This window comes from Haliaeetus albicilla, chromosome 12 (genome assembly GCF_947461875.1).
Source record: "Haliaeetus albicilla chromosome 12, bHalAlb1.1, whole genome shotgun sequence".
Lineage (NCBI taxonomy): Eukaryota > Metazoa > Chordata > Aves > Accipitriformes > Accipitridae > Haliaeetus > Haliaeetus albicilla.
In genome coordinates this window covers 18,981,296-19,004,679 of record NC_091494.1, presented here as the reverse complement: position 1 = coordinate 19,004,679, position 23,384 = coordinate 18,981,296, and the positions used below count along the sequence as shown (strand labels likewise).

General features: G+C 44.4%; 1 protein-coding gene across 4 annotated transcripts in view; it reads left to right on the top strand.

Moving 5' to 3' along the window:
• The window catches only part of CEMIP (cell migration inducing hyaluronidase 1), a 116,478-nt gene that overhangs the window by 75,312 nt on the left and 17,782 nt on the right, over positions 1 to 23,384 (top strand). For all 4 annotated transcript variants that reach the window (XM_069798401.1, XM_069798402.1, XM_069798398.1 and 1 more), the window contains exons 12-18: positions 7,945 to 8,120; positions 8,709 to 8,918; positions 15,156 to 15,361; positions 18,611 to 18,680; positions 19,545 to 19,673; positions 20,392 to 20,477; positions 23,227 to 23,358. In XM_069798401.1, the coding sequence (XP_069654502.1) occupies positions 7,945 to 8,120; positions 8,709 to 8,918; positions 15,156 to 15,361; positions 18,611 to 18,680; positions 19,545 to 19,673; positions 20,392 to 20,477; positions 23,227 to 23,358 (1,009 nt within the window). The remainder of the gene's footprint in view (positions 1 to 7,944; positions 8,121 to 8,708; positions 8,919 to 15,155; positions 15,362 to 18,610; positions 18,681 to 19,544; positions 19,674 to 20,391; positions 20,478 to 23,226; positions 23,359 to 23,384) is intronic.

Sequence of the window (23,384 nt, the reverse complement as noted above, 5' to 3'; positions counted from 1 at the left end):
CTGAGGGCTTGGCTTGCACTGAAACTTCTCTGTGCATGGGCATGCACATGTGAATGCACTGTCCCATGATCAGGCACTGACTTTGATGAAATTTATTTGGATTCAATTAATTACCTGTGAGACTTCTGTTAAATAGGGCTTTGTTTGTCCCAGTGGCTCATCAAACATTGCGTGAAGGAAGAACAGCCGACAGAGAGCAAGCACGTAAAAATAGCTGGCAAGTGGTAGGCTGGCCTCTAGCCTTAACACAGGTGAGCAGCCCCTGCACAGCCTGTGCTTGCATGGCCACATTAGGCTCTTAATTGCACGCAGAAGACGTTCATCATAAATGTCTGCCTGTCTTTTGCTGTGTGAGATATGCAAGATTGCTTTGCTCCTTCCAAGAAAAGACTTCCACACAGATAGATACATTCATATACAGCGTCTTAGAGGGATGTCATTTGTAATAAGTGAAATGGCTTAATTTTCCTAACAGGCTTAGTTTAGCAGCTGAGAACTCCAAAAGTCTGCCCTTTGAAAGACAAATGGTAAAACCATTCCTACCCGTGATGGTTTATTTCCCTTTTAATCTTTGTTTTTTTTCCTTTCTATTTTTCTTTAAAACAAAACCTAAATGTCAGGTCTGAACTACTTAAGAGTCTCTTTGCTTAAAAAATGGCAGAAAACCTCTGTTTTGTGGATAGACAATTTGGTGTGGCAGTCACTTGGCATACCAAGGTTTAATTATAATTGATGCTGTCATCATTTAATAATATTTTAATACACATGGTTTAGCGTATTGTGCCAAGTAAGTCAAACTCATTAGTTAGCTCATGTCCTATTTATATCTGATACTTCCTGCTGAAAACTCATACTTTCTTTACTTGCTAGAAACTGGTTGATTAGAGGCTGGTGTTTTCAAAACAGCTTAAGAGCGTTAATACTCAGTTGCCATCAGGTTTTAGTAGGATTTAGTTGTCTAATGTGGACTTCTGCAAATCTCAGTGTAGAAAGCAAGGAAGGGCACCCAGGTACTGATCTTCTACACTCCCTTATTGGAGTAATTACACTAATGCCAAAACTGTGGCTCCAATGAGTAAGCGTGGTTTGCATGAGGACCCAGCTCTGCAGGTCCTGCTCCCGGTCAAATGGTTGCTCACTTAAATGGAACTTTTTTCTCCACTTGCCTCTTTTGTTTAATTTTTTTTCATTTGTCATTTTTGTGCCTAGATTATTTTCTCTGTGGGAACAGATTAAAACTGTTTGAACTTCCAACTTCACAAGGTTTGGGGAGGGACAACGGTACAGGGCAGAGGGAGGGAGGAGGAAGGAAGGAAGGAAGGAAGGGTTGTGTTGTTATGATAGAACTGGATAGTAGGAAAGATCAAGTATTTTGTCTAGTTTCCCTGGGAAACAAGCCTTATCTGCATCTCGGTTGCTCTGTATGAAGTTACTACTAATGCTGATAAGTTTCACCATGGAACAAAAATGATGAAATGCTCTTTTGTGCTCCTATATGCTCTCGATAAAGCATGAAAAAACTATTTGTGCCTGGCATAATTAGTCCAATTATCCCACATACTGGTGAATCTATGATTACAAGCACACATATCTTAAATCCTGCTTATTGGGTTGCAAATGCTAGAGATACGGAGTTTACTGTGATCTTGTTCATGCAGAGAACTTCAAATTGAAAATGTAGATACGTAGTTGTCTAACAACTTCACAGCCTGTGTCAGCATTCATCGTGTGCTTTAAGGATGGGAGAAGTTACTCCACCATCAAAATTCAGATACTTTTAGAGATTTAGGGGGCTCTGTTTAGAAGTTGGCATCTTTTTGGCTGGAACTTGCCTGAAGCTCTTTTTTTAAGGCAATCCCAGTGCTTGAGGGCTGGGCAGGAAATGTCATGAAATGGCCCTTTCTAACAGTCTTGCAGAGCTCTTTCTTCTACCTCTGGGCATTGCCTAGAAGCAGAGTTGTCAGAAACATACTCGAGTTTACACAGCAGTTCAGAAGGGTTGGGTTTGGGCCTGATTTAAGTAAGAATTTGATCTGTTTGTCCACCAGACCTGCGTAATCTTCCTATTCCAGCCACAAGAACTTACATGTCAGGATAAGGAGAGGAAAAACCTGGAAGATCAGAGAGAGAAAACCCTAGCATTTACAGAAGTATGTCAGCAGATTGCCAAGTAGGACAACCAGGGGATCAAGGACAACCAGTAGATCAGACCCAGCCAGCATGGGTTCATGAAAGGCAGGTCCTGCTTGACCAACCTCATCTCCTTCTATGACCAGGTGACCCACCTAGTGGATGAGGGGAAGGCTGTGGATGTTGTCCACCTGGACTTCAGTAAGGCCTTTGACAATGTGTCTCATGGCATACTCCTTGAGAAGCTGGTGGCTCATGGCTTAGACAAGTGTACTCTTCGCTCTGTAAAAAACTGGCTAGATGGACGAGCCCAGAGGGTTGTGGTGAATGGAGTTAAATCCAGTTGGCGGGGGGTCACAAGTGGTGTTCCCCAGGGCTCAGTATTGGGGCCAGTTCTCTTTAATATCTTTATTAATGATCTGGATGACGGGATCGAGTGCCCCTTCAGTAAGTTCGCAGATAACACCAAGCTGGGAGGGAGGGTTGATCTGCTCGAGGGTAGGAAGGCTCGACAGAGGGATCTAGACAGGCTGGATCGATGGGCCGAGGCCAGTTGTATGAGGTTCAACAAGGCCAAGTGCCGGGTCCTGCACTTCGGTCACAACAACCCCATGCAGCGCTACGGGCTTGGGGAAGAGTGGCTGGAAAGCTGCTCAGCAGAGAAAGACCTTGGGGTGCTGGTCGACAGCTGGCTGCATATGAGCCAGCAGTGTGCCCAGGTGGCCAAGAAGGCCAACGGCATCCTGGCCTGCATCAGAAATAGTGTGGCCAGCAGGAGCAGGGAGGTGATTGCTCCCCTGTACTGGGCACTGGTGAGGCCGCACCTCGAGTACTGTGTTCAGTTTTGGGCCCCTCACCACGGGAAAGACACTGAGGTGCTGGAGCGTGTCCAGAGAAGGGCAACCAAGCTGGTGAGGGGCCTGGAGCACAAGTCTTATGAGGAACGGCTGAGGGAGCTGGGGCTGTTTAGCCTGGAGAAAAGGAGGCTGAGGGGAGACCTTATCGCTCTCTACAACTACCTGAAGGGGGGCTGTAGTGAGGTGGGTGTTGGTCTCTTCTCCCAAGTAACAAACGATAGGATGACAGGAAATGGCCTCAAGTTGCACCAGGGGAGGTTTAGATTGGATATTAGGAAAAATTTGTTTACTGAAAGGATTGTCAGGTATTGGAACAGGCTGCCTAGGGAAGTGGTTGAGTCACCATCCCTGGAGGTATTCAAAAAACGCATAGGCAAGGCACTTCAGGACCTGGTTTAGTGGGCATGGTTGACGGTTGGACTCGATGATCTTAAAGGTCTTTTCCAACCTAAATGATTCTATAAGTAGCAGCTGCAGAAAGAGGGCATGAGGTGGGACAGGAGTGGGCTTAGGAAAGAGCATGACACTGCCATTTGGATAAAACACTACCAGACCTTGCAGAGACTTCACAGTGCACAGTTAAAGCCAGCATAAGCAGATGCGCTGCCTTCAGTCCACACCAATCCTCCTCCCACCTATCTGCAGCAGTAAGATCCACTCGTATCAGCCTTGAAACCAAACAGCTACAGAGGCTTTGATCTGACACAGCATTTAAGGATACACGTAATAATATCCACATGAACTTAAGGCTGTTCACACTCCTACAACGGAGGGTTTATTTCTGACCTTTGTGGGGCACCATGCAGGATCTTGAAGGACAAAAGGAATGAAGGGCTATAATAGGATGAGTCACCCAGTAGGAAACTGTCCCAAGAAGGCTTAATTAGCTCCGTACTCCTTATAAAGTTTCATCCTTTCTGCTGTATGTCTTTTTACTGGAAATTTAATTTTCCATGTAAAAGTCATGAATTCGAGGAATATTTATTCATTAATATCAGGTTGTACTGCGTGACTCAAGAAGCTGGTCAGCTCACCCAAACTGTGCTGCATTGCATTACAGGCTTGTGGCTTAGGGATGCAATAGCAAACGCCATCAAGATAATTCAGAATAATGAGGGTTTGACAAGATGCCTGTGTGAACATTTGTTGGTTATTAAATATAAGCAATAGGGGCATTACCACCAGTGATGACAAATGTTTGGCAAAAATGCTAAATCTGGCAGAGGTCTGGGCTGGCATCTACAATGAGTTGCACTGATTTTAAAGGTGCCCTGAAGGGTTCACTGTCACTGGATTACGTGGTGTTGAACAGACAAGTTTGTGTTTAGCATTTCCTTTAAAAACTCTTGTTTAGGAAACATTAAAAGACCATGAGAGAGAAGGTCGTAGCCTTAGAGAGCCCAAAGGAGAACAAAAGACTCTTTAGAGAGAAAAAAAAAAAATCCAGGAGCATTTTAGCTCCACTTTATCTTCACCAAACCCAGACCTTCAAGTGCCTGTTTCACTTCTGAAAGGGAGATTTAGCAGTTTGTGTCATTTAGAGCCAAGGCATTTAGGAATGCATGAGTGTACCTGGGAGGGTTTTCAGAGACATCTGCATAACTCGTCAGAGCTGAGCCCTCTTCCACATCTGCAGCAGCTGAAATAGTTTTAAAATTCCACCCTTCCCATGTTTGATAAGGCCTGGAACCCAGGTTTTATGGCTACGTTCAAGTATGGCAGGTTTTCCTGGAGCTTTGTACAGTTTGGAGAGACTCTGCTTTGAATTGCTTTGTTGACATAAGCATGCCCTTGATTAGTGGATCATCTATGTTTATTTTAATGCATACTTTCTTTTAATAATTACCTTGTCTGTACCAACAACTGGTGACTTTAATAATCACTGTCTTGAGCAATAAGCATGGAAATGTGCTCATATTTTGCTGAATCAAGACTTCTACCAGGCAAGCCCACAGATTAAAGGAGTTGCTCCCTGTGAATTTACGTTTTGCTAACTGGAGGCACTGGTATGACAAACACATCAGCAAACCCAGGGTGCTTTTCCTAGTCCATCACACAGGCCTGTTGTGGGGAGACATAATTTGTGTCACTGCAAGGCTTTGTTTGGTTTAGATTATAACATGGCACAAGCCTGGCCTGCTGGCGTGGCAACATCTGTCCATGAGGGATGCAGCAAGACCGAGCCCAAAGGAGGAGACAGTGAATCAGTGACCCTGGGTTTGTTAGCGGTTGGGCAATCACAGGCATCGGCTTTGATGCTGAAGCAGCAGACACATTCCTCCCATGTTCAAAGCACAGTGTTGCCTTTTTAACTTCAGTGCCTGTTTGCAAACCCCTGGCTTAGGTTTGCCCGTGGTCAGTGCTCAAGGTTTCAGATATCGTGGCTGCTCTCTGGGAAGGCTCCGTGTCCTGGCTGTGAGCAGCAGCCTAACTTCAAATTTGTAGCTCTGCAGAGTGAGATGCTCCCGTCCCTGTGTGAACTCCCCGAACTCGCCACGGAGCAGCCTCTTTTGTTTTTTTTCATGCCCATCACTAAACATGCCCCAGCGGCTCCCTGGAAGTGCCACGTGTCTGTAAATGCATGCCGTGGTCCTCCCAGCCCCATGGGAAGTGCCTGGTGCTGGAGTGCTCGTTCCCAGCGGGCATGTACAGCACCTGAGGGCAACCGTGCCAGGGTCTGTCTGCCACGAACCATTTCAGGAGCACGGCCGCATTGCCATGGGGAGCTTGAATTTCTGGCTGCCTTGAGGAGAGGTTAGTTTTTCAAAACTCTGTTAAAGGAGCTATTATTCAAAATCCACTTTTACATTGGAAGGGAATTGCTTTCCATCTCTCCTTTTATCTCCAAATAAGTCAAGTCAGCAAAAGCACAAAGTGAAAAACATGCACCCAAGAAGTTATATTTAGAAACTGGTTAGTCCGTATTTAACATTCCTGTCAGTGCTTACCCTATTTTGCATGTCTGGACTGGTGTTAAATTAAATTAAATACATGCAAGCATGACATTTATTATTCTAGAACTCAGCGCATGAATAACAGAACTGCCTATCTAATTTCACTGCCACAAATCCTGGAGATGTGGCTTCAAATAGGATGTTCTTATGATTATCTGAACTTCTTCCTGCATTTCAGTAAATCAAGAAAGGTCAGCTCTGGGGGAAACTGAAAAATAACAGCTTAAAACCAGTTTTATAATGAGAGGCTGTGCTCCTTAATAGACTCACTCAAGGCTCCAGCACAGCATGGAGGACACTCACTGCAGTGGCTTTTTTAATGTATGTGAATAAGGGAAGCGAAGCTACTTTCTGGACAGGCTGGGTCTGGTTTTGGCCACACACCTGATGAGGCTCACTGGCTTCAGGGCAACACCGCGGGGAAGCCCATGACTTTCTAGGGAGGCAGTTGCAAAAGTGGGCGAGGTGCAAACCCATGGCCGCTTGCAGCCCCTCATTTCTGGGGCTGAGCATGGAGCTCAGAGGAGCCTCATCTTCCCACCACAGCCCTGGGTAAAAGCATCCACCTATTCTGCCATCACCACTCCTCTAGTTAACAGAGAGTGTTTTTTCACATGATGCCATTATTTTGAAGGGGGAGGTGCCAAGGCAGAGGGCACATATAGTGGTGTGAACCCCGTCCTGCAACACAGCAGTCTTGGAGCAAGGCGGAGCACTCACCCTTCCCAAATCCCAATATTACCATCAAACTATACTGCTCCCAGCTGCAGAGAAGAGAGAGTGAATAGTGTTTGCTTATCTTTGTTATAAAGTCAAAGCATCATGTTTTGGTTAAAAACAAGACTGTTTCAGTGTTCAAAATCCTCCCCTAAACTTGGCACCTCTGCTTAAGCATGAAGTGTTTTGCAGTGATAGCCAGGCTTCAGGCTTGCCATTTGTTTCTAATTATGGATTTGAACGATTGCATTGAAATGAAATACATGCAAGTGTAGCATTCCTTAAAGTTCAGTGTTTACTTAAAGAGTTTATTACTTATTTTTACTGGAATAATACACAATGTAGTCAGTAAGATGAACCTTTTCCCAACTGCATTCTCTGCAGAAAGCCACGGAAGGAAGGAGGGAGTATGAATAAGTTTGAATGAAATTACAGCAAAGAGATGATTTTGCTTTCTAGACATCCGCACTGCCTGGAGTTCACCCCTTGCTGGTCAGGCCAGGGAAAGCTTTCTGTGCTTTTAACCCCTCCATGGAGCCAGGTGTGAGTGCAGAGGGGGTTATGAGCAACATGGCTTGGCAAAGGGAGATGTGGCTTAGGGTAGATGGAAGATTCTGTTGACTCTAACTACACCAGGGCAGAGGAAAGCGTTGAGAGCAAGTTGGAGGCCTATAAGCGGATCTAAAATTGAGAGGGTTGGGAGGGCAGGCAGTGGGAGGTTTTGCAGCCCACAGGCTGGATGAGGGGTTGCAATTGTCCCAAGCCACAATTTCCACAAGGCTTTCTGCCCAGTCTTCTCCTTGCTTAGATTAACAGTCATGGCGTTAGCAGGATCAGACTGATGCTCGCCTGTGAGTAGTGCTGTGGAATCTGAGCAGCTCCCAGTGTCTCACTATGGGAAGTGCTGTGCTAACCTTGAGGATTTAGACTTTTCAGTAGCTACATCATCAATTTTCTTTGCATTGTAATCCAAAGTAAAAAGATCTTGAATGATTTCAGTCCCTTTTCAAGGTAGGAAATGTGTTTTGTCTAGCAGAATGTTGGTTTAACTCCCTGCCTAAATGAAGCAACTTAAGACCAAAAATCCCACTTCCTCTATTGCAAATATCTCAGCAAGACCTTGGGTGACACCTGTGCTCCAGCCTTCCCTCCTTTGAGGAGTCAGCCAACAGTTTTTGCTGATTCAATTACTCCTTTCATTATCACGCCAACCCCACCACAGGAAGCACAAGGGGAAACCAGCAGCATTGGCAGAGTAACCCTGAAACTGGATCTTGTTCCTTTAGGGAAAGCAACGTACCTCCACATTGGCGAAGTCGTTGATGGTGTCGACATGCGGGCAGAAGTGGGGCTGCTGAGCCGCAACGTTGTGGTGATGGGCGAGATGGAGGGCCAGTGCTATGAATACAGCAGCAAGTTGTGCTCCTTCTTTGATTTCGACACCTTTGGGGGACACATCAAGGTAGGGCTGGAGCCCTCTCCTTGCACTTTCCTCCACCCAGCCACACCTTCACATACCAAGGAAGCCAGGATGCAGAAAGGGAAAAACGCCTTGTGTCAGCCGCTGAGCAAACAGCCTCTCCCCACAGTGCAGCAGATCCACTCTGCTGCTGCTGCCTGTCCCTTGGCTTTGAAGTGCACCTCACGCCCCTGCAGACATTGCTCAGACAGCTAGGCTGGTGCTCAACCCATCCAAGATACAGTCTCCACATCCCGATCCCAGTTTTCCCCAGATTCTGGTGGTGCTCAGCCCAGGGAGTTTGATTTGATCCCAGCTGACTGAAACTCATGGAAACCATTAAAAATGCAAATGGTTTTCCTTCTAAAATTAAGTCAAATGTAGCCATGGCAGCAGTGGTGGGATCAAAGAGCTACTATGGTCTTCTTAACCACCCTGACCCTCTTTCCCTCACTCTGCAGCCATGCACTCCCTTCCACGCAGTAAATCTCTCTAGCAGATACTATACAACATTTCCTATCCCTGTAGTCCCCTCCTTCTTGCCCTCAACAGTCTTTTATATTTCTTGACTGATGTTCTGTTGTTTTCCAGATTGCTCTTAATTTTAAGGCTACTCATATTGAAGGTCTAGAACTGAAATATATGGGCCAGCAGACAATGGGACATTACCCAATTCACTTCCATATGGCTGGAGATGTGGATGAGAAAGGAGGCTACAACCCTCCAACATACGTGAAGGATGTCTCCATCCACCATACCTTCTCCCGCTGCGTCACAGTCCATGGATCCAATGGCTTACTGGTAAGAAGCCCCAGTGTCTACCTTAGAGATTGAGGCACCAGTCAAAATTTTTCCTCATAGCATGAATACAGCTTAATTATTGCAGGGTGATGTGTTTTTTTGTTAGAGGTAGTGTCTTACTCCTCCCCCATCCTGATTATGAGGCTATATATTCCAGGCATATTTCAACCTGCTTTAAAAAGGAGGAGGCCAATGTGGCACTGTAGGCTGCGTGTGACTCAGAGTGGGCTGAGCTTTTGTCTGTGTGCAGCAATGTCTGCAGACCAGCCCATCTCTAATGAGTAGTTGGATCTATCTATAGACAGAGACCTTGCTATTTAAAGAGAATAATCAGAAGGTTTAAGTGTGCTTCATCTTTCCTGTGATAAACATTTGTGTTTGCAATGCCATTCACAACATTATGCGCTCACAGAGCTCTGATTTGTCTGTTACCCCCCAAAACAAGAAATTATTTAGGATAAATCTATAAAATTACCTATGCTTACCAGACAAGTTACAGCACACCAGAGATGGTAGGAACACATTCAGATTCTCCCCAGACGTAGGAGTGCCTTCTTCATTGGGTTAAGGATGCAGAGGGAAAACAACACTACCTTACTGAGCACCCTGGAGACTGGTACATAACCCCAAAAGGCTTTGCTCACCCTCACCCCATCTCTAATGGCTTCTTCTTACCCATATTTAGGAAATGTGCAGAAATCTATCTCAAAAGCAGAGCTGCTAAAGGAATGACATAAACATCAGGTTTGACTAGACAACTTTTCCCCAGGTATCAGCTCAAATACAAAGTCCTAAAATGACAAGATTTCTGTAGGCAAAGGACTCTCACCCATTCAGTGAGATCGCGGTGGATTCCAAAAGGAAAAAAGTGTATCAGAGCCCCAAAGAGGAGCATTTGTACAGTCAAGAGCCCTGCTACCATATATAACAGAGTTTTAAGAGAAGACATATCATTGGCAGTTGTAACCTGGATAGTCACTGTGCATTAGGAGTTCATATCTATACCACTGTTTTAAAGTTACTGTACCATCTCATAGCAGGAGCCTGTAAGAATCTGTTTTCCTTGAACTTATTTGGGGAGTAGCATTTGCTTTCAACACCTAGCTAAGACACAATTTTTGCCCTTTACTTGCTGATGAATGCTTCCTCCTTTACTGACTCTAGCACATCAAGGGCTTCATCTTACAGTCTTCTTTTTGGCAAGGACTGCAGGCTACAACCTCTAAAAGTGGCAACATTGGAAAGGAAAGTCACAGACATAATTAAAATGCACAGAAGTTGAAGAAAGGGCATTGAAATTACAGCTCCAGAAGCAGAGCAGCTTTTATTTGCTATTTATGAATGCAAGGCTTTGGTTTTGATCTCTGTCCTTCTAAGTTTGTAACATGACCCTAAAAACGTACCAAGTGAACACGGCTTCTGAAGAAAAAAGACATTCTATTATATAAATTAGATGAGGCATTCAGGGTCATACGGCACCTTCCCAATTCGAAGTAGGCAGTACAGGGGCTCAGCTCAGTATACGATTAATGTGGAGAGTGGCAGGGCAGCGTTGCGGGATTTATTTGTCACACCATCATGGGCTGTTACCAATGGCACCATAAACACATTCTCTGGCTGCACAGAGGTTGCACAGCTGTTGACAAGCTGCAGAACAACTGAAGCCCTGCTTCTGGATCTAATATGAGGTCTTCATTCCCTGTTGATTAATACTTGCCAAACCAAATACCCAAGCCTGGCATTTTTCTTATAGGTCAGACGCATGGGCTCATAGAGAGCATTTGGAAATAGTTCTGTCTCTTGTGCTTTCTCCAAGTGACAAATGTGCCCTGGGGGATCCATGGCATAGGGATCCATGTGCTTAGGCTTTTCCAGCCAAGATGGCATGATGAAATTTAGACAGGCTGATGTAGCTGATGAAAGCAGCTTGATTCTCTTGCTGTTACCCAACAGCCACAATTCCCTAAATGACCATGCTTTGCCTCCATGACAAGACACCCAAGAGAAACTTAGAATTTAGGACATATAGTCTGAAACGTTAGTCAAGAATTTAATCCCTGTTGATTATAGTTTATCAAAATGAGTGAATACTAAACTCTACTCATACTAAACTCTACTCATAATACTTTACCTGGTTTTTATTTTAACCATATAATTACTGCTGACAACTGAAAAGAAAGCCCCAGTGAAATAAAAGTCTGACCAAGTTTGTCCCATTGCATCACAGAAGGTGTGCTCCAGACTTTGAATCACTTAAATGTTGTTTCATTGCTCTGTGATAGACATCTGCGGTCAGCAGCTCCATGCCTTGATTCATCAGGTGATCACACCACAATCTCCTCATCTGCTTTCCGACTCTATTTTCCTTCCTTTCCTCTTCCTTCTGCCCCAGATATATTCACAGAGACCCACATGGATCTCTGGTGATTATGATAGTTATTCTACACATTTCCTCACTGCCTGTTATCTTCTTACTTGGGCAGCACTGCCTGTTTCTACATGCATGATCACCATTTGTGCAAACAGCAATGAGCTATGTCTTTCCCCAGGTAACATTCATTCCCTCTGAGATCAGGTAGATCCAAAGCATACTTCGCTGAGGGAAAATTTGCCTTGATGATGTGCACAAACTACACTTTGCAAATTGCCATACAAAAAGTCTAGCTGGGCTATTAAACCTCTGCATAGCACAGCACTTAATGATGTTCTTAACATTAAGCCATTGATTTCAGAGGGGCTTCTTGCATGACTGGGGTTGAGTACCTGTGTGTCGTGGTTTAACCCCAGCCAGCAGCTAAGCACCACGCAGCCGCTCACTCACTCCCCCCACGCCCAGTAGGATGGGGAAGAAAATCGGGAAAAGAAGTAAAACTCGTGGGTTGAGATAAGAACTGTTTAATAGAACAGAAAAGAGGAAACTAATAATGATAATGATAACACTAATAAAATGGCAACAGTAATAATAAAAAGATTGGAATATACAAATGATGCGCAGCGCAATTGCTCACCACCTGCTGATCGACACCCAGTTAGTCCCCGAGCAGCAATCCCTCCCCGCTCCCACTCCCCCCAGTTCCTATACTGGATGTGACGTCACATGGTATGGAATACCCTGATGGCCAGTTTGGGTCAGGTGCCCTGGCTGTGTCCTGTGCCAACTTCTTGTGCCCCTCCGGCTTTCTTGCTGGCTGGGCATGAGAAGCTGAAAAATCCTTGACTTTAGACTAAACATTACTTAGCAACAACTGAAAACATCAGTGTTATCAACATTCTTCTCATACCTAACTGAAAAACATAGCACTGTACCAGCTACTAGGAAGACAATTAACTCTATCCCAGCTGAAACCAGGACACTGTGCAAATGCTTTAACAAATGGGAGAGGGGCATCAGTTATTTTTAACTGTCATTAAAGCCGGCTGGTAATTTACATACAGGCTTCCCTGCTTGCTTTGCTATCACTTTTCTCATGTCACTTCAGAGATACTCATACTAAAAACACTAAGAGAAAAGAGTGTCCAGTCATTCCTGATGACAGAAATGTTTTTCTGTGGGTCTGTACCATGTGCTAAAAGTCACTATCTCAACATTAGCTTACTTCCATTGATGGGCTATTCTACACTTATTTGCAAATCCATATTCACTGGAAGGCATGGAGGGTTCTTCTGGAAACAGAGCTGTAGAAATTCTCTTCTCATGATAATTATTGTTTGAAAATGCAATAATTACCCAATGTTTTGTTTAATATATTGGCCATAAAACCACCCAGTTACGCCACTGCTATCCCAGAGATGGAACTTTACTCTGATTCCCACTCTCTCCACTGGATCTCAGTGTGAGAGCTAAAATAGAAACAGCAATTGGGGAGGGAAATTAAATGGAGGTCAGTAAACAGTCTGGCAGAATCTAAGGCAGAGCTGTACTTCATGGAATAAGAGGTTGTGCTATCTAACTGCTTCAGTCGTATCTGCTTTTACTAATCCAGCTATACTACACAGCAATTGTTTTACCATGAAGGGCATTATCTGGCCATAAATTACTCATGGTTAAGGTAATATTATGGACTATTAGGAAGTTCTTAATCAAATAAAAAATTAAATCAGTTGGAAAAGTGATTTTGGAACAAGCATCTTATTTGCTATCCAAGCATCTCAGTACTGGGCTTGTGCATGAAAACACCCACAGGAAAACTAAGTCAGAGCGGACCGAGAGATGAAATATGGGAAAAGTAATTAATCAAATGGAAGGTGACAAATGCATTAGGGACCAGGTCCCTGGCTGATAACTCCATGTTGTTCTGTGGGCTTTCAGGGATGAGTTAGGAGAACAACAGGCGTTTGCTGGCTCTGAGCTCCTCTGCCAGTGCACACACCTCTTTCTGCTTCACTCCCCTCTCACCATACCGGGAGATGCATTCCCCTGCGATGTTACTCCCCGTGCACGGAGGTGGGCTTTGCCCCAGCTGAAGTCTGGTCACTACAGGTTTTCTTGTCCCAGTCCTGGAGCAGTGCTGTGCTGTGCTGGCTGGAAAGATAAATGGCCATACAAAGTGGCTAACGTTTCTCTAGGGAAACTTTCCATCATCTAAATGTCACAGCACCGACTGCTGTGTCTTTCCAGTATTACTGTTGTGTGAGAGAAAGCTAATAGATTTTGGTGGCAGTTTCTGTGCCATTCTGACATCTCTGTGGTTAAAAGACTTCCTCTGCTTGTTGGAAAACTTCTTCTGAAGATAGCTCACTCTCCTGAAATGTTCTTCTACCCTGTAAACCTTTACCATTACAAGGCTGGGACAGATCATTCTTCCTAGAGGGGTCAGTTTGGTCTAGTATGTAGGTTTTTACACCTAAATAAGGAAGCCTAAAACCTTGCAAAAGCTATAATCTAATTAGATCTGGGAAGTTAGCAGTAAATTTCAGTGAGGTAGCTTAAAGGAATGCATCATTTTGTAGGTCATTTTAGCTGTGTTTAATTTACTGTGATGACTCCAGTTCAGAGATTTACACTGGAGCATGGATGATACATAATAGATGTGTGTGCAGATGTAAGCTTGTAATAGATTTGGCAAGCAAAGTGTTCTTGCTTATGTGAAAACGTATTTGTAATCATTTCAACACTAGTCCTGGGATTTTATTTTACATTGGTGCTCCTTGCCTTGAGAATGAGGCATGAAGATGACAGAGGAGTGTCAGGCCTGTTTACAAAAGTAATTCAGGCACTTGGGCACCCAGGTCTCTCAGGGACACCAAAAAGCATAGGTCTTCTATCCAGTTTAATATTGCCTTTTGCCCCTTGGCAGTTGCTGTTTCATCAGAAGCATTTGTAGAAACACATTGGTGTCAGGCTAATCTTTGCCAGGAAGGTTTCCCAAGTCCAAGGTTGTTGATAGGTGATGGCTGATGGGAAGAGCAAGGAGAGAGCCCAGGAGAGCCAGCACTTCACCTGGCCAATGGAGACCTGAAATCAATTTTCCATATCCCAGACATATCCACTAACAACTGACTTCCTGGGGACGGTGTGTCCAAGGGCTGTTGCTTCCCAGCCAGTCCTAGCCTTAGGCTTCGAATTCACATATCTGCTCCTGAAAATGTTTTCTTGGATCTTTCAGTGGTGTGATGGGTATTGTTCTATCCAACACAACGGTGTCCCGATGTTAACAACATCCAAACCAAAACCAGAACAGCACTGATTAACACCAGCTGATTTGTCTCAGGGTCAAGTAAAGCTTCTGTCAACAACTTGGAAAAAAGGATAAGGTCAAACGTAAAACAAGCCAGCCTGTCTGGAAAACAACTTGCCGCCTCTTTGTTAGCCTGAAAAAATATTTTTTCAGCTCAGCTGCATTTTTCAGATGCATTTTATGTAGCTGCTTATGTAACTCCACGTGAAGACGAATGAGCCCAGATGTGATTTGAACATCTAACATCCTCCATTCACCCCCCCCCCCCGTGTTTTTTCCAGCCTCATGCTAAGACAGTCTTTGACTTCACAGGCCAACAAAAGAAAGGAATGAGCATTTCCTAGGTGATGACAAATTCTAATTAAATTTAAGTGTTGGTGTTAATGCTTAGACTATAAACTCTTAAGAGCAGAGAGTGATTTTGGTTTTGGTTTTGCTTATACACCCTGAGTTCAAGAGGGTGCTGAGGTTCCTACGTGCCATTGCTCTAAAGCTTCTTCTTATTATACAGTGGCTGAAGTGTGAAATCTGACCGCTGACCTTAGTTTTGTACATGCAGGTGAAGGATGTTGTGGGTTATGACGCACTGGGCCATTGCTTCTTTACGGAGGATGGACCAGAAGAGCGCAACACATTTGATCACTGCCTTGGACTGCTTGTTAAACCTAGCACTCTGCTCCCCTCCGACCGGGACAGCAGGATGTGCAAGCTGATCACAGAGGGTGCTTACCCCGGGTACATCCCTAAACCCAGGCAGGACTGCAGGTGAGTGGGAGCCTTCCTTCTTTCTTTTCTTTGCCATAAGCGATAGCATTACATGTATATGATGATGCAGTCATCTGCAGAGGTCTGGGCTGCATGCCCCAAAGGCTGGGAGAGCAGTCTCCTTGGGATCTTTATACTTGCCTACACACCTAGGGTGTAATTTTCATTTTTAGCTTAAAGTCAATAGAGGTGCTTCCTACCTCAGATATTGAAAATCTCTCTTTCAAAGTACACAGTGATACCGTGTGCTTTACGGAGTCTTGATCCCAATGGCTCAGCAAAATGTTGCTGAGTTCAGAATGAACTGTGTTCTGACATTCATGCTCATCTCAAACAGTAGCTGATTTTGAAAATACTCCCATTAATTCATAAGTCATTATTTGTGGCGAACAGATACTGTTTAATGATATGGCAATGGCGTTATGCGTTCATTTGGCACAGTCTGCCCAAACTGTGGAGTGAAACCAGAATGATATAATAAATGCAGTTTAGCACAGAATTAGAAGTTGACAATAAAAGATCAAAGACTGTATACACCCATTGGATTTCTAATCGTCTGTCCATACATGAGCTCAGGAAAACGTTTCCATGAGCACTTCTCAAAACTTCTATTTGCCACAAATACTGTACTAAACTTGAAAAATGCCGAATGCCTTTCATCTCCCTTTTTGTAAGATCCTTTCCTTTAAGTGTCCTTGCAGATCTGCCAACTGAGGTTTAGATGTGGATTATAAAAGCATTTGCAGTAAGAAGGGATTTTACAAGTTCTTTTTGCAGTTCTGCTGCCTTGCAGAAGAAGATCAGGTGAAGTATAGAAGAAACACAACCAGCTTGGCCACACAGTTAAGCATTAGATTTTTTTCTTAGAGGAATTAATGGGTTCTTCATTAGCAGTAATTTTAAGCACAGGTTAGAGAAATGCCAGTCACAAATACTGCGGTTGTAGTTGACCCTGTCATAAGGCAAGGTATGGGCTCACCGAGCTCCTGAAGGCCATTCTAGCCCTTCTTTCCATGCTTTTCCAGCTGTTTTTCTGCCCCAAAATCAAGGTGCACAATCTAGGAATATGATTTCATTGCTCATTACTGGCTGTTGAGGGAACTTACTCATTTTGATGCCTATCAGGCAGCTAATTAGCTTTCTTTTTCTTTCCCCATCCCCTTGACTCTTCTTGAGAGAGTACTAAACTCTTAAAGTAAAACCAGTGTGCTTAACAGCTAGGCAAGCAGATCCCCAGCTGTAGTCCAGGGAGCATAGCAAGTGGTCTGGAGCCGATCTGTAGAACCACATTGTTTTCAGAGTGGTTTCCATCAAAACTGGACATCAAGCTTGCCTTTAAGAGTTTAAAATTGATGGTGGATCATCCTGAGGACAAGACTCCTGTGCAAGAGAATGGGAGATCTTCCTGGTGAAGATTTGTCTTGAGATCACAGAGCGTTGGTGCTGTGTTCAAGCTGCTGGGAGATGGGAACACTTCTGCCTGTAGTCCAGATTTTTCTCCAGGAATGTATTCTGATGGGAGGGGCAGAATTCTACACTAAAAAAGCGCTAAATTTCTGACTCACAAAAAGTCAATGAGAAAGCTTCTGGAGCCAGACTTCCATCCTGAAAATGAGACAGTTAGAAGCTGATTGATGCCTAACAGCTAAAAATCTTTAGAGGTTTTCTTTGAATCTGCTGAGACTGTATCAGTATCACCCATTCTGTCCTCACAACAAACTGGGGTTTTGTCCAAAGAAACATATTTTTAGCTTTTTAGTTTGGCAAGGGAAAGAGATGAGTTCATGCAATGCTCTTTTTCACATCTGTGTTTGTTTATAAATTATACTTAATGTCTCCATTCATAAAATAAGAGTTAATCAGCCATTGTGCTCATTTTCCACTGATAATCCATTTAATAGTCAGAGGGACATATTCTGTGCCATTTTGAAGACTGTTACATGAAAAAGCACTAGGAATGATAGGTGGATGCCTAATGAAAATGTCCTACGGTACTTTGATCTGCCATGTCTTCCTTTATAAAAGAATTCAACGTCTGATCAGAAAATATCTTGTCTTGCACTGGGCTCATCCAGCCTGCAAATGCATGAGTACACTGACACTACCCCTTGGGGCAGTGGTCAAGGCACCCAGCACAGGGACGAGGGATGAGCACCGGCTGCAGCTCCGCCGGCTTGGAAGAGGCAGGCAGGCAGCCACTGACAGAAATTAAGACAAGAGGATTGTGCCAAATGACACAGTAACCTGCCCAATCCACATGGCTCTGAGGAATGGGATTGCCCTGAAAGACAGGTCGTGGTGGAAATACAATGTCCTTGCCCTTGCCTATGCAGTAGGAGGGAGTCTATAAATAATCTCAAATTGTTCCTTTCTAGGCCAGTCCCAGGCTCAAAACAGAAAAAAATTTGCTAAATTTTCTTGATAAAGTCGCACAAACAGAACTTCATCCTAGGCCAGCAAAATCATTTGGCCTAAAGCCCCCATGAAGTCCTTCATAGCAAGATTAAAATAGACATAAGGGCTCCATAGGTTTGTCCCCTGCAGAAGGGCGAATCTTTCCCAGCAACTTTAGGGAGCCAGTCTGCTGGTTGTAACTGCTGGATGTTTTCCTCCCAGAGTTCATGTGCCTGTTGGTTAATGAATGCTGTCTGTCACAGGATGGACAGGGATGGATCAATCTTTCCTCCGTGATGGGGATCTTTCAATTAAGAGTCTTTTATGTGCATTAGACAAATGGAGTCCTTTTGTCCCAAAAGAAATGCATAGGAGGGTGGGAGCAAATAAAGTTAATGAATCACAGCAGCTCTTGGAAAAGGCAGGTACTGGGGTACACTTGGAAAGCCCTTAAGAGGCAATTCGTTGGGTCCCTTGATTAAATGAGTCTCTAATGAACCTGAGGGCTTATTTGGGGGCAAAGCTCTTTTCTGTGACTTGTGCAACAACATATTTACCTTATCATAAAACATGATTGACATCTGACAGCTTCATAGCAGGCTTGGAATTGCAGTTGAAATTCCTCATTTAATACTTAGGGTTTTAAAAGATAAGGCCGTGCTCTCTGTCAAACCGCAGAGGACACATGTGGTATGAGAAGAGAAAGAAAAAAAACAACATTCCCTTTGCCCCCTAGGCAGCTCCCCTTATCTGAGGGGTTATCGGCCCTGCCTGTACTGGGGGGAGTTGATCCATGACTCTGGTGTGTGCTCAAAGTGTCATTTTCATGTTGTTATTTGTTTTCCTGACCTGCAGTGCTGTATCCACCTTCTGGATAGCCAACCCACACAACAACCTTATAAACTGTGCAGCTGCGGGATCTGAAGTGAGTGCAGAAGTTTCTTATTTGGTAACAACTCAGACGGGTTACAGCCCTGCAAGGCTGAGGCTCTTGCTGGAATAAAACCTGCTTCTGTCACGCAGGCATTTTTGAAACTGCTTGATCGAGACATATATTAATGTGGCTAGTGCCACCAATAAAAAAAAATGTTTTCCCTTCGGCTCCACTTTTCTTGTCACTTGCTGTTTCTAGAGCTGGATGGCTTTAACAAAAATTCCCAGCCTTTGCACAGTGTGCAGCCTGAATAAATTAAATAAATGTGACTGCGGAGTCCCAGTGAAGTCTTTGGCAATGATTCTGTTGATTGCAGTACAGTAATGGTGCTCTAAAATTTCAATCAGCACTAATGCTTATTCCACAGGAATTCTTGGTCACACCAGGAGCCTTAATTTTCCTACTAAGACAAACAAACAAGCAAACCAAGCCTTAAACAAAGAGATGTGGTCTTTCCAAAGCTTCTAAATCTAAGTACCTAGATTCGGGCTCCCAGATACATTTTTAGGCAACTAAATAAAAATGATCTGATTTTTAAGATCTGCATTTGCGGTGATAGGAGGACATCAGTGTGTGTGTGTGTGTGTTATGGATTTCGAAAGTCTCACTTATAGCTTCAACACAGATGTCAAAGCTTAACTTCAGACACCTTGAAGATGCGGGAGTGTGAATGTGAATGTGTGTGTGTGTGTGAAACTCTTTGCTGCATGTAGTTATACAGGTCAATGCTGCTAGCTGTGATTTGTCCTGAAATCTTCTGGCTTACGTCTTGTGGCTTTACTGATAAATCCTTGGGCTAATGTAGACCAGCAAGGGAGTTCAAGCAAAGTCTCAGATGACCATTGTCTTTCTCAGGAAACAGGCTTTTGGTTTGTTCTGCACCACGTGCCGACGGGGCCCTCAGCGGGCATGTATTCCCCCGGCTACTCGGAGCACATGCCGATGGGGAAATTCTCCAACAACCGCGCACATTCCAACTACCGGGTGAGTCTGCACGCAACGGGAACGCTGCCCTCAAAAAAAACCACCACCATCTCACTCCAGCTCTTTGGGTCTGCAAGCTATTAATGCCTGTGCTTTCTGTTTCACTAGAAGTTACCGCAAGCTTGTTTGTGTCTGCAGATAAAGCAGCTTGCGTGCTGGCGTGGGAGCTCTCAGAGTCAGCCAGCACCCGCTTCACTTGGCTCTTGGGTGTTCGGAGAGGCTCTTCCCTCTGCTCAGGCTGCTTCTCTGCTTCTGCGCTCCTAAAACAGTGCCTCCAGGAGCATCTATTGGCAGCTTGTCTAATTACAGACCTCAACTGCCAATGTTAGCAGTTAACTGAACAGCTTCTAGACGGATAAATATGGGCCACTGTGTCTGATCGCCTTCTCTTTACTTATTTACCTTTAGCATGCCGTGTTGTGGGGCTGTGTGTTACTGCTACTGAGTGCTTTAGACTGCAGCAGGGTGTTTATGTGTATGGGGATACCTGCATTTACAAGAGAGGTGCAGTTTCTGGAAATTTGTGGCAATTTGCGGGGGGGTGTATGCAAGTCTGGATAGTCCTGGCAGCCCTCTGTTTCACATGCTTCTAACAGAAGCAGTTACTAGGATTGTGCGAGTGACTTTGGCTTAGAACAATGGGCGGTAGAGCCTGGAGATGGAAAGAACTGTAGAATATATACATATACTGCAATATTGCATTTCTCTTTTCTTTTAGGCTGGAATGATCATTGATAATGGCGTTAAAACCACTCCAGCCTCTGCCAAGGACAAAAGACCTATCCTGACACTGATTTCTGGGAGGTAAAGTGTTTTGCACAGTTTGATTTGGAAAAGATTTCTCTAGAGCACTGACTGAAAGCTATGAAATTGCCCCCAAGGAAGCTGACAAGAATGATTGCAATGCCCTTCGGATGGCTCTTCTTGAGGAAAGGTCTTCACTTAGGTTCACCACCTTCTAACTTGATCTTCTCCATTCCCCTTCCTAAGGGACCCCCAGCACCAACACCCTTCTGGTTTTGTCCTTGCTCTTTCGCTCTGAGCTGAGCTGGTGTGGGTGTTGCATCTGCTCTAGAGTGTTCCATTGACTTTTTTTTTTTAGATAAACAAGAAAATTAAATGCCGTCTGGTCAACAGCCCCACTGGGCAGCACTTGCTGCAAGAATTTCCCAGGAATAAGAAAGTAAAGTATTTCCTAGGAAAGCCGTTGATTTTCTTCATTCTTTTAGGACCTGCTTGAACGGGGAGTGCTTATGTGATAGAGCTCATGCTTTGATTTCAAATTTTTGTCTAGTTCCAAATCTGACACTGCAATAATCATTACATTTAAATACACAGAGGGACCCTTGATCCCTGCTGTGCACAGCCTCTGTGTGGCATAATGGAGTCATTTAGAAATACTGGAAACCTCTCTACAGAGCGTATATTTCCTCAAAGCTGACCCCAGCGAGGAGGCTGATGTAAGCAGAGGGCTTCTTGTGGGCAAAGTGTAATAGCATAAGGACTGCACATGCACCCTTTTATCTCATTAGAGGTTGAGTCTGGCTCTTAACTCAGTTACCAACCCCAGGGAGAGAAAAGGACTTAAATATTCTCAAGTTCCATAGTTTTCTTTCCTGACAGACCAATTGCCTCCAGTTGCACCCAACCTGTGTTCCCCCACAACTGGGTTTCTTGACAGAAGAAACCCTGTAGGGAAAAGAAACCTGCTGCAATCCTCTGCTCAGCAGGGGAGAATGACAATTTTTTCCTTTTCTCCTTTCCATTCCTGGGACATGGGTTACCCACATTGCTGCAGTCAGGCACTGGGCAAGCATTGCGGGGGTGGGATCGGTCCTTCTCCCCAGGGGAACCCAGCCAGCAGCTCAGGTATCAGTTATCCTGTGATCCGCATCACCCCAGTGCCCTGCCTAGCAGCTGATGGTAAAAGATGTTCAAGAGTGAGTATTATTTACATTATTTTAATGCTCAATTAATTGAAATGATTAATTCAATGATAAAAGTAACTGCTAAAAAAATAACTTATTAAGAGCAGCCTGCTCTGCAAGTACCTCAAAATTCTCTTGGGAGCCCGATGCTGCTTTTCCATATAGCTGAACACGTGCCTTGGGCAACTGCCTGCTGCCACAGGCGCAGTAAGTGATTACAAAAGGCAATTTGTCCTTTGCCGTACAAGGGCAGGAATGACCCCTGGAAGCCAAGCAATTCATAATGCAGTCATGGTTGTGCTTGGGGATTACCCACAAGCACAGGCTGCAGCTCAGATTATTTCTACTGTTTTCCACTTTTCATGTGTCAGAACTGAAAGACTGAATAAATTATTATAGCTGGACTGGCTGGGGCAAGCTTTGAGGTAGGCTGGACAGTTACAGAGTCGGAGAGATTATTCTGCATTCAGTAACAGTGTTAGATGTCTGAGTCAAATTCTGTACCCTGTAGTGTTCCTCCAGTTATACCTGGATGTGAATGAAACTGGAATCCGTCTCGAAATATCTGCATTTTACAACGTCTGGGGAATTCACAAGGGCTGATACTAAATCTCTCTCTGAAAGCAAATTCACAGTGATGAAGCTGCCAAAGCAATATTCATTTACTGGAACCCTATCAGCCTGATGCTCAGTTTTAGATTGATATGATGGCTTATTAAGCAAAGCAAAGTGCTATTGAATATCTGTTAGCGATTTGACAGCTTGGCCTCGCTACCCATTGGTGAGGCATGAATTTTAATCTCTGGACCATCCGTTGCTGGCACTGAGTTGGATACTAATTTGTCAGGTTTTCTAAGCTGTGTAGTATGATGGAAGGTGCTCCTTCAGCAGCAAAAGGGAGAGCTGTGCCTCAGGACCAGGTAGATGACAGCCGAGCTCAGCATCACCACAGTGAGCCAGATCCTCACTCAGATCCTGTGGCCCGAGCAGTGGCTGACAGGCAGCAGCTGAGGGCACACAATGCTGCACTTTCCACTTGTGTCTGCTTTTTTTCCTACATCAGGCCAATATTTCATCATACTTGAGACCCTGAGAGTTAATAAATCTTGTACGTGTCTCCTGGCTAACGTATAGTGGGAATAGTGAAGGACATGCTCTCAGGCCCTCTCCAAGATGTTTTAATTCCTTTCCACAGCAAAGACAATTTGGCAGTGGTACTCATTGCTACAGTATAGCCAAGGTTAGGAGATAAGAATGCTCAAAAGGGAAAGCAAAAGGATATTTACCTAAATAACAGGAAAATGCTAAAGGATAACAGTAAGGGATTAAAAAATATCTCAGACTTTTGGGAGCAATAACAAACTTTCCATGCTTTCAGCAATATATCAGCAATACAATAATGGAAGGGTGAAAGGAAACTTGGAGCCAGTCTTTACAACTGCCTCGCCTGGACTGTCCTTCCCTTGGCAGTTGGGTCTGGCCATCGCTGCTTGACTAGACATGCTACGTGGATGGACTGTTGTCCCAAAGCTGTTCCTGAGTTAGCAGAAACCAGATGTTTAGCAGGGCCATGCACCGAGCAAGGCTACCTTCCCTCACCAACCTTTCTTCTCTCCTGGTTACAGATACAGCCCACACAAGGATGCTGATCCTTTGAAGCCCAGGGAACCTGCAATAATTGAGCGCTTTATTGCCTACAAGAATCAGGATCACGGGGCCTGGCTGCGGGGTGGAGATGTGTGGCTGGACAACTGCCAGTGAGTTTTGCCTTATTTCAACTCTC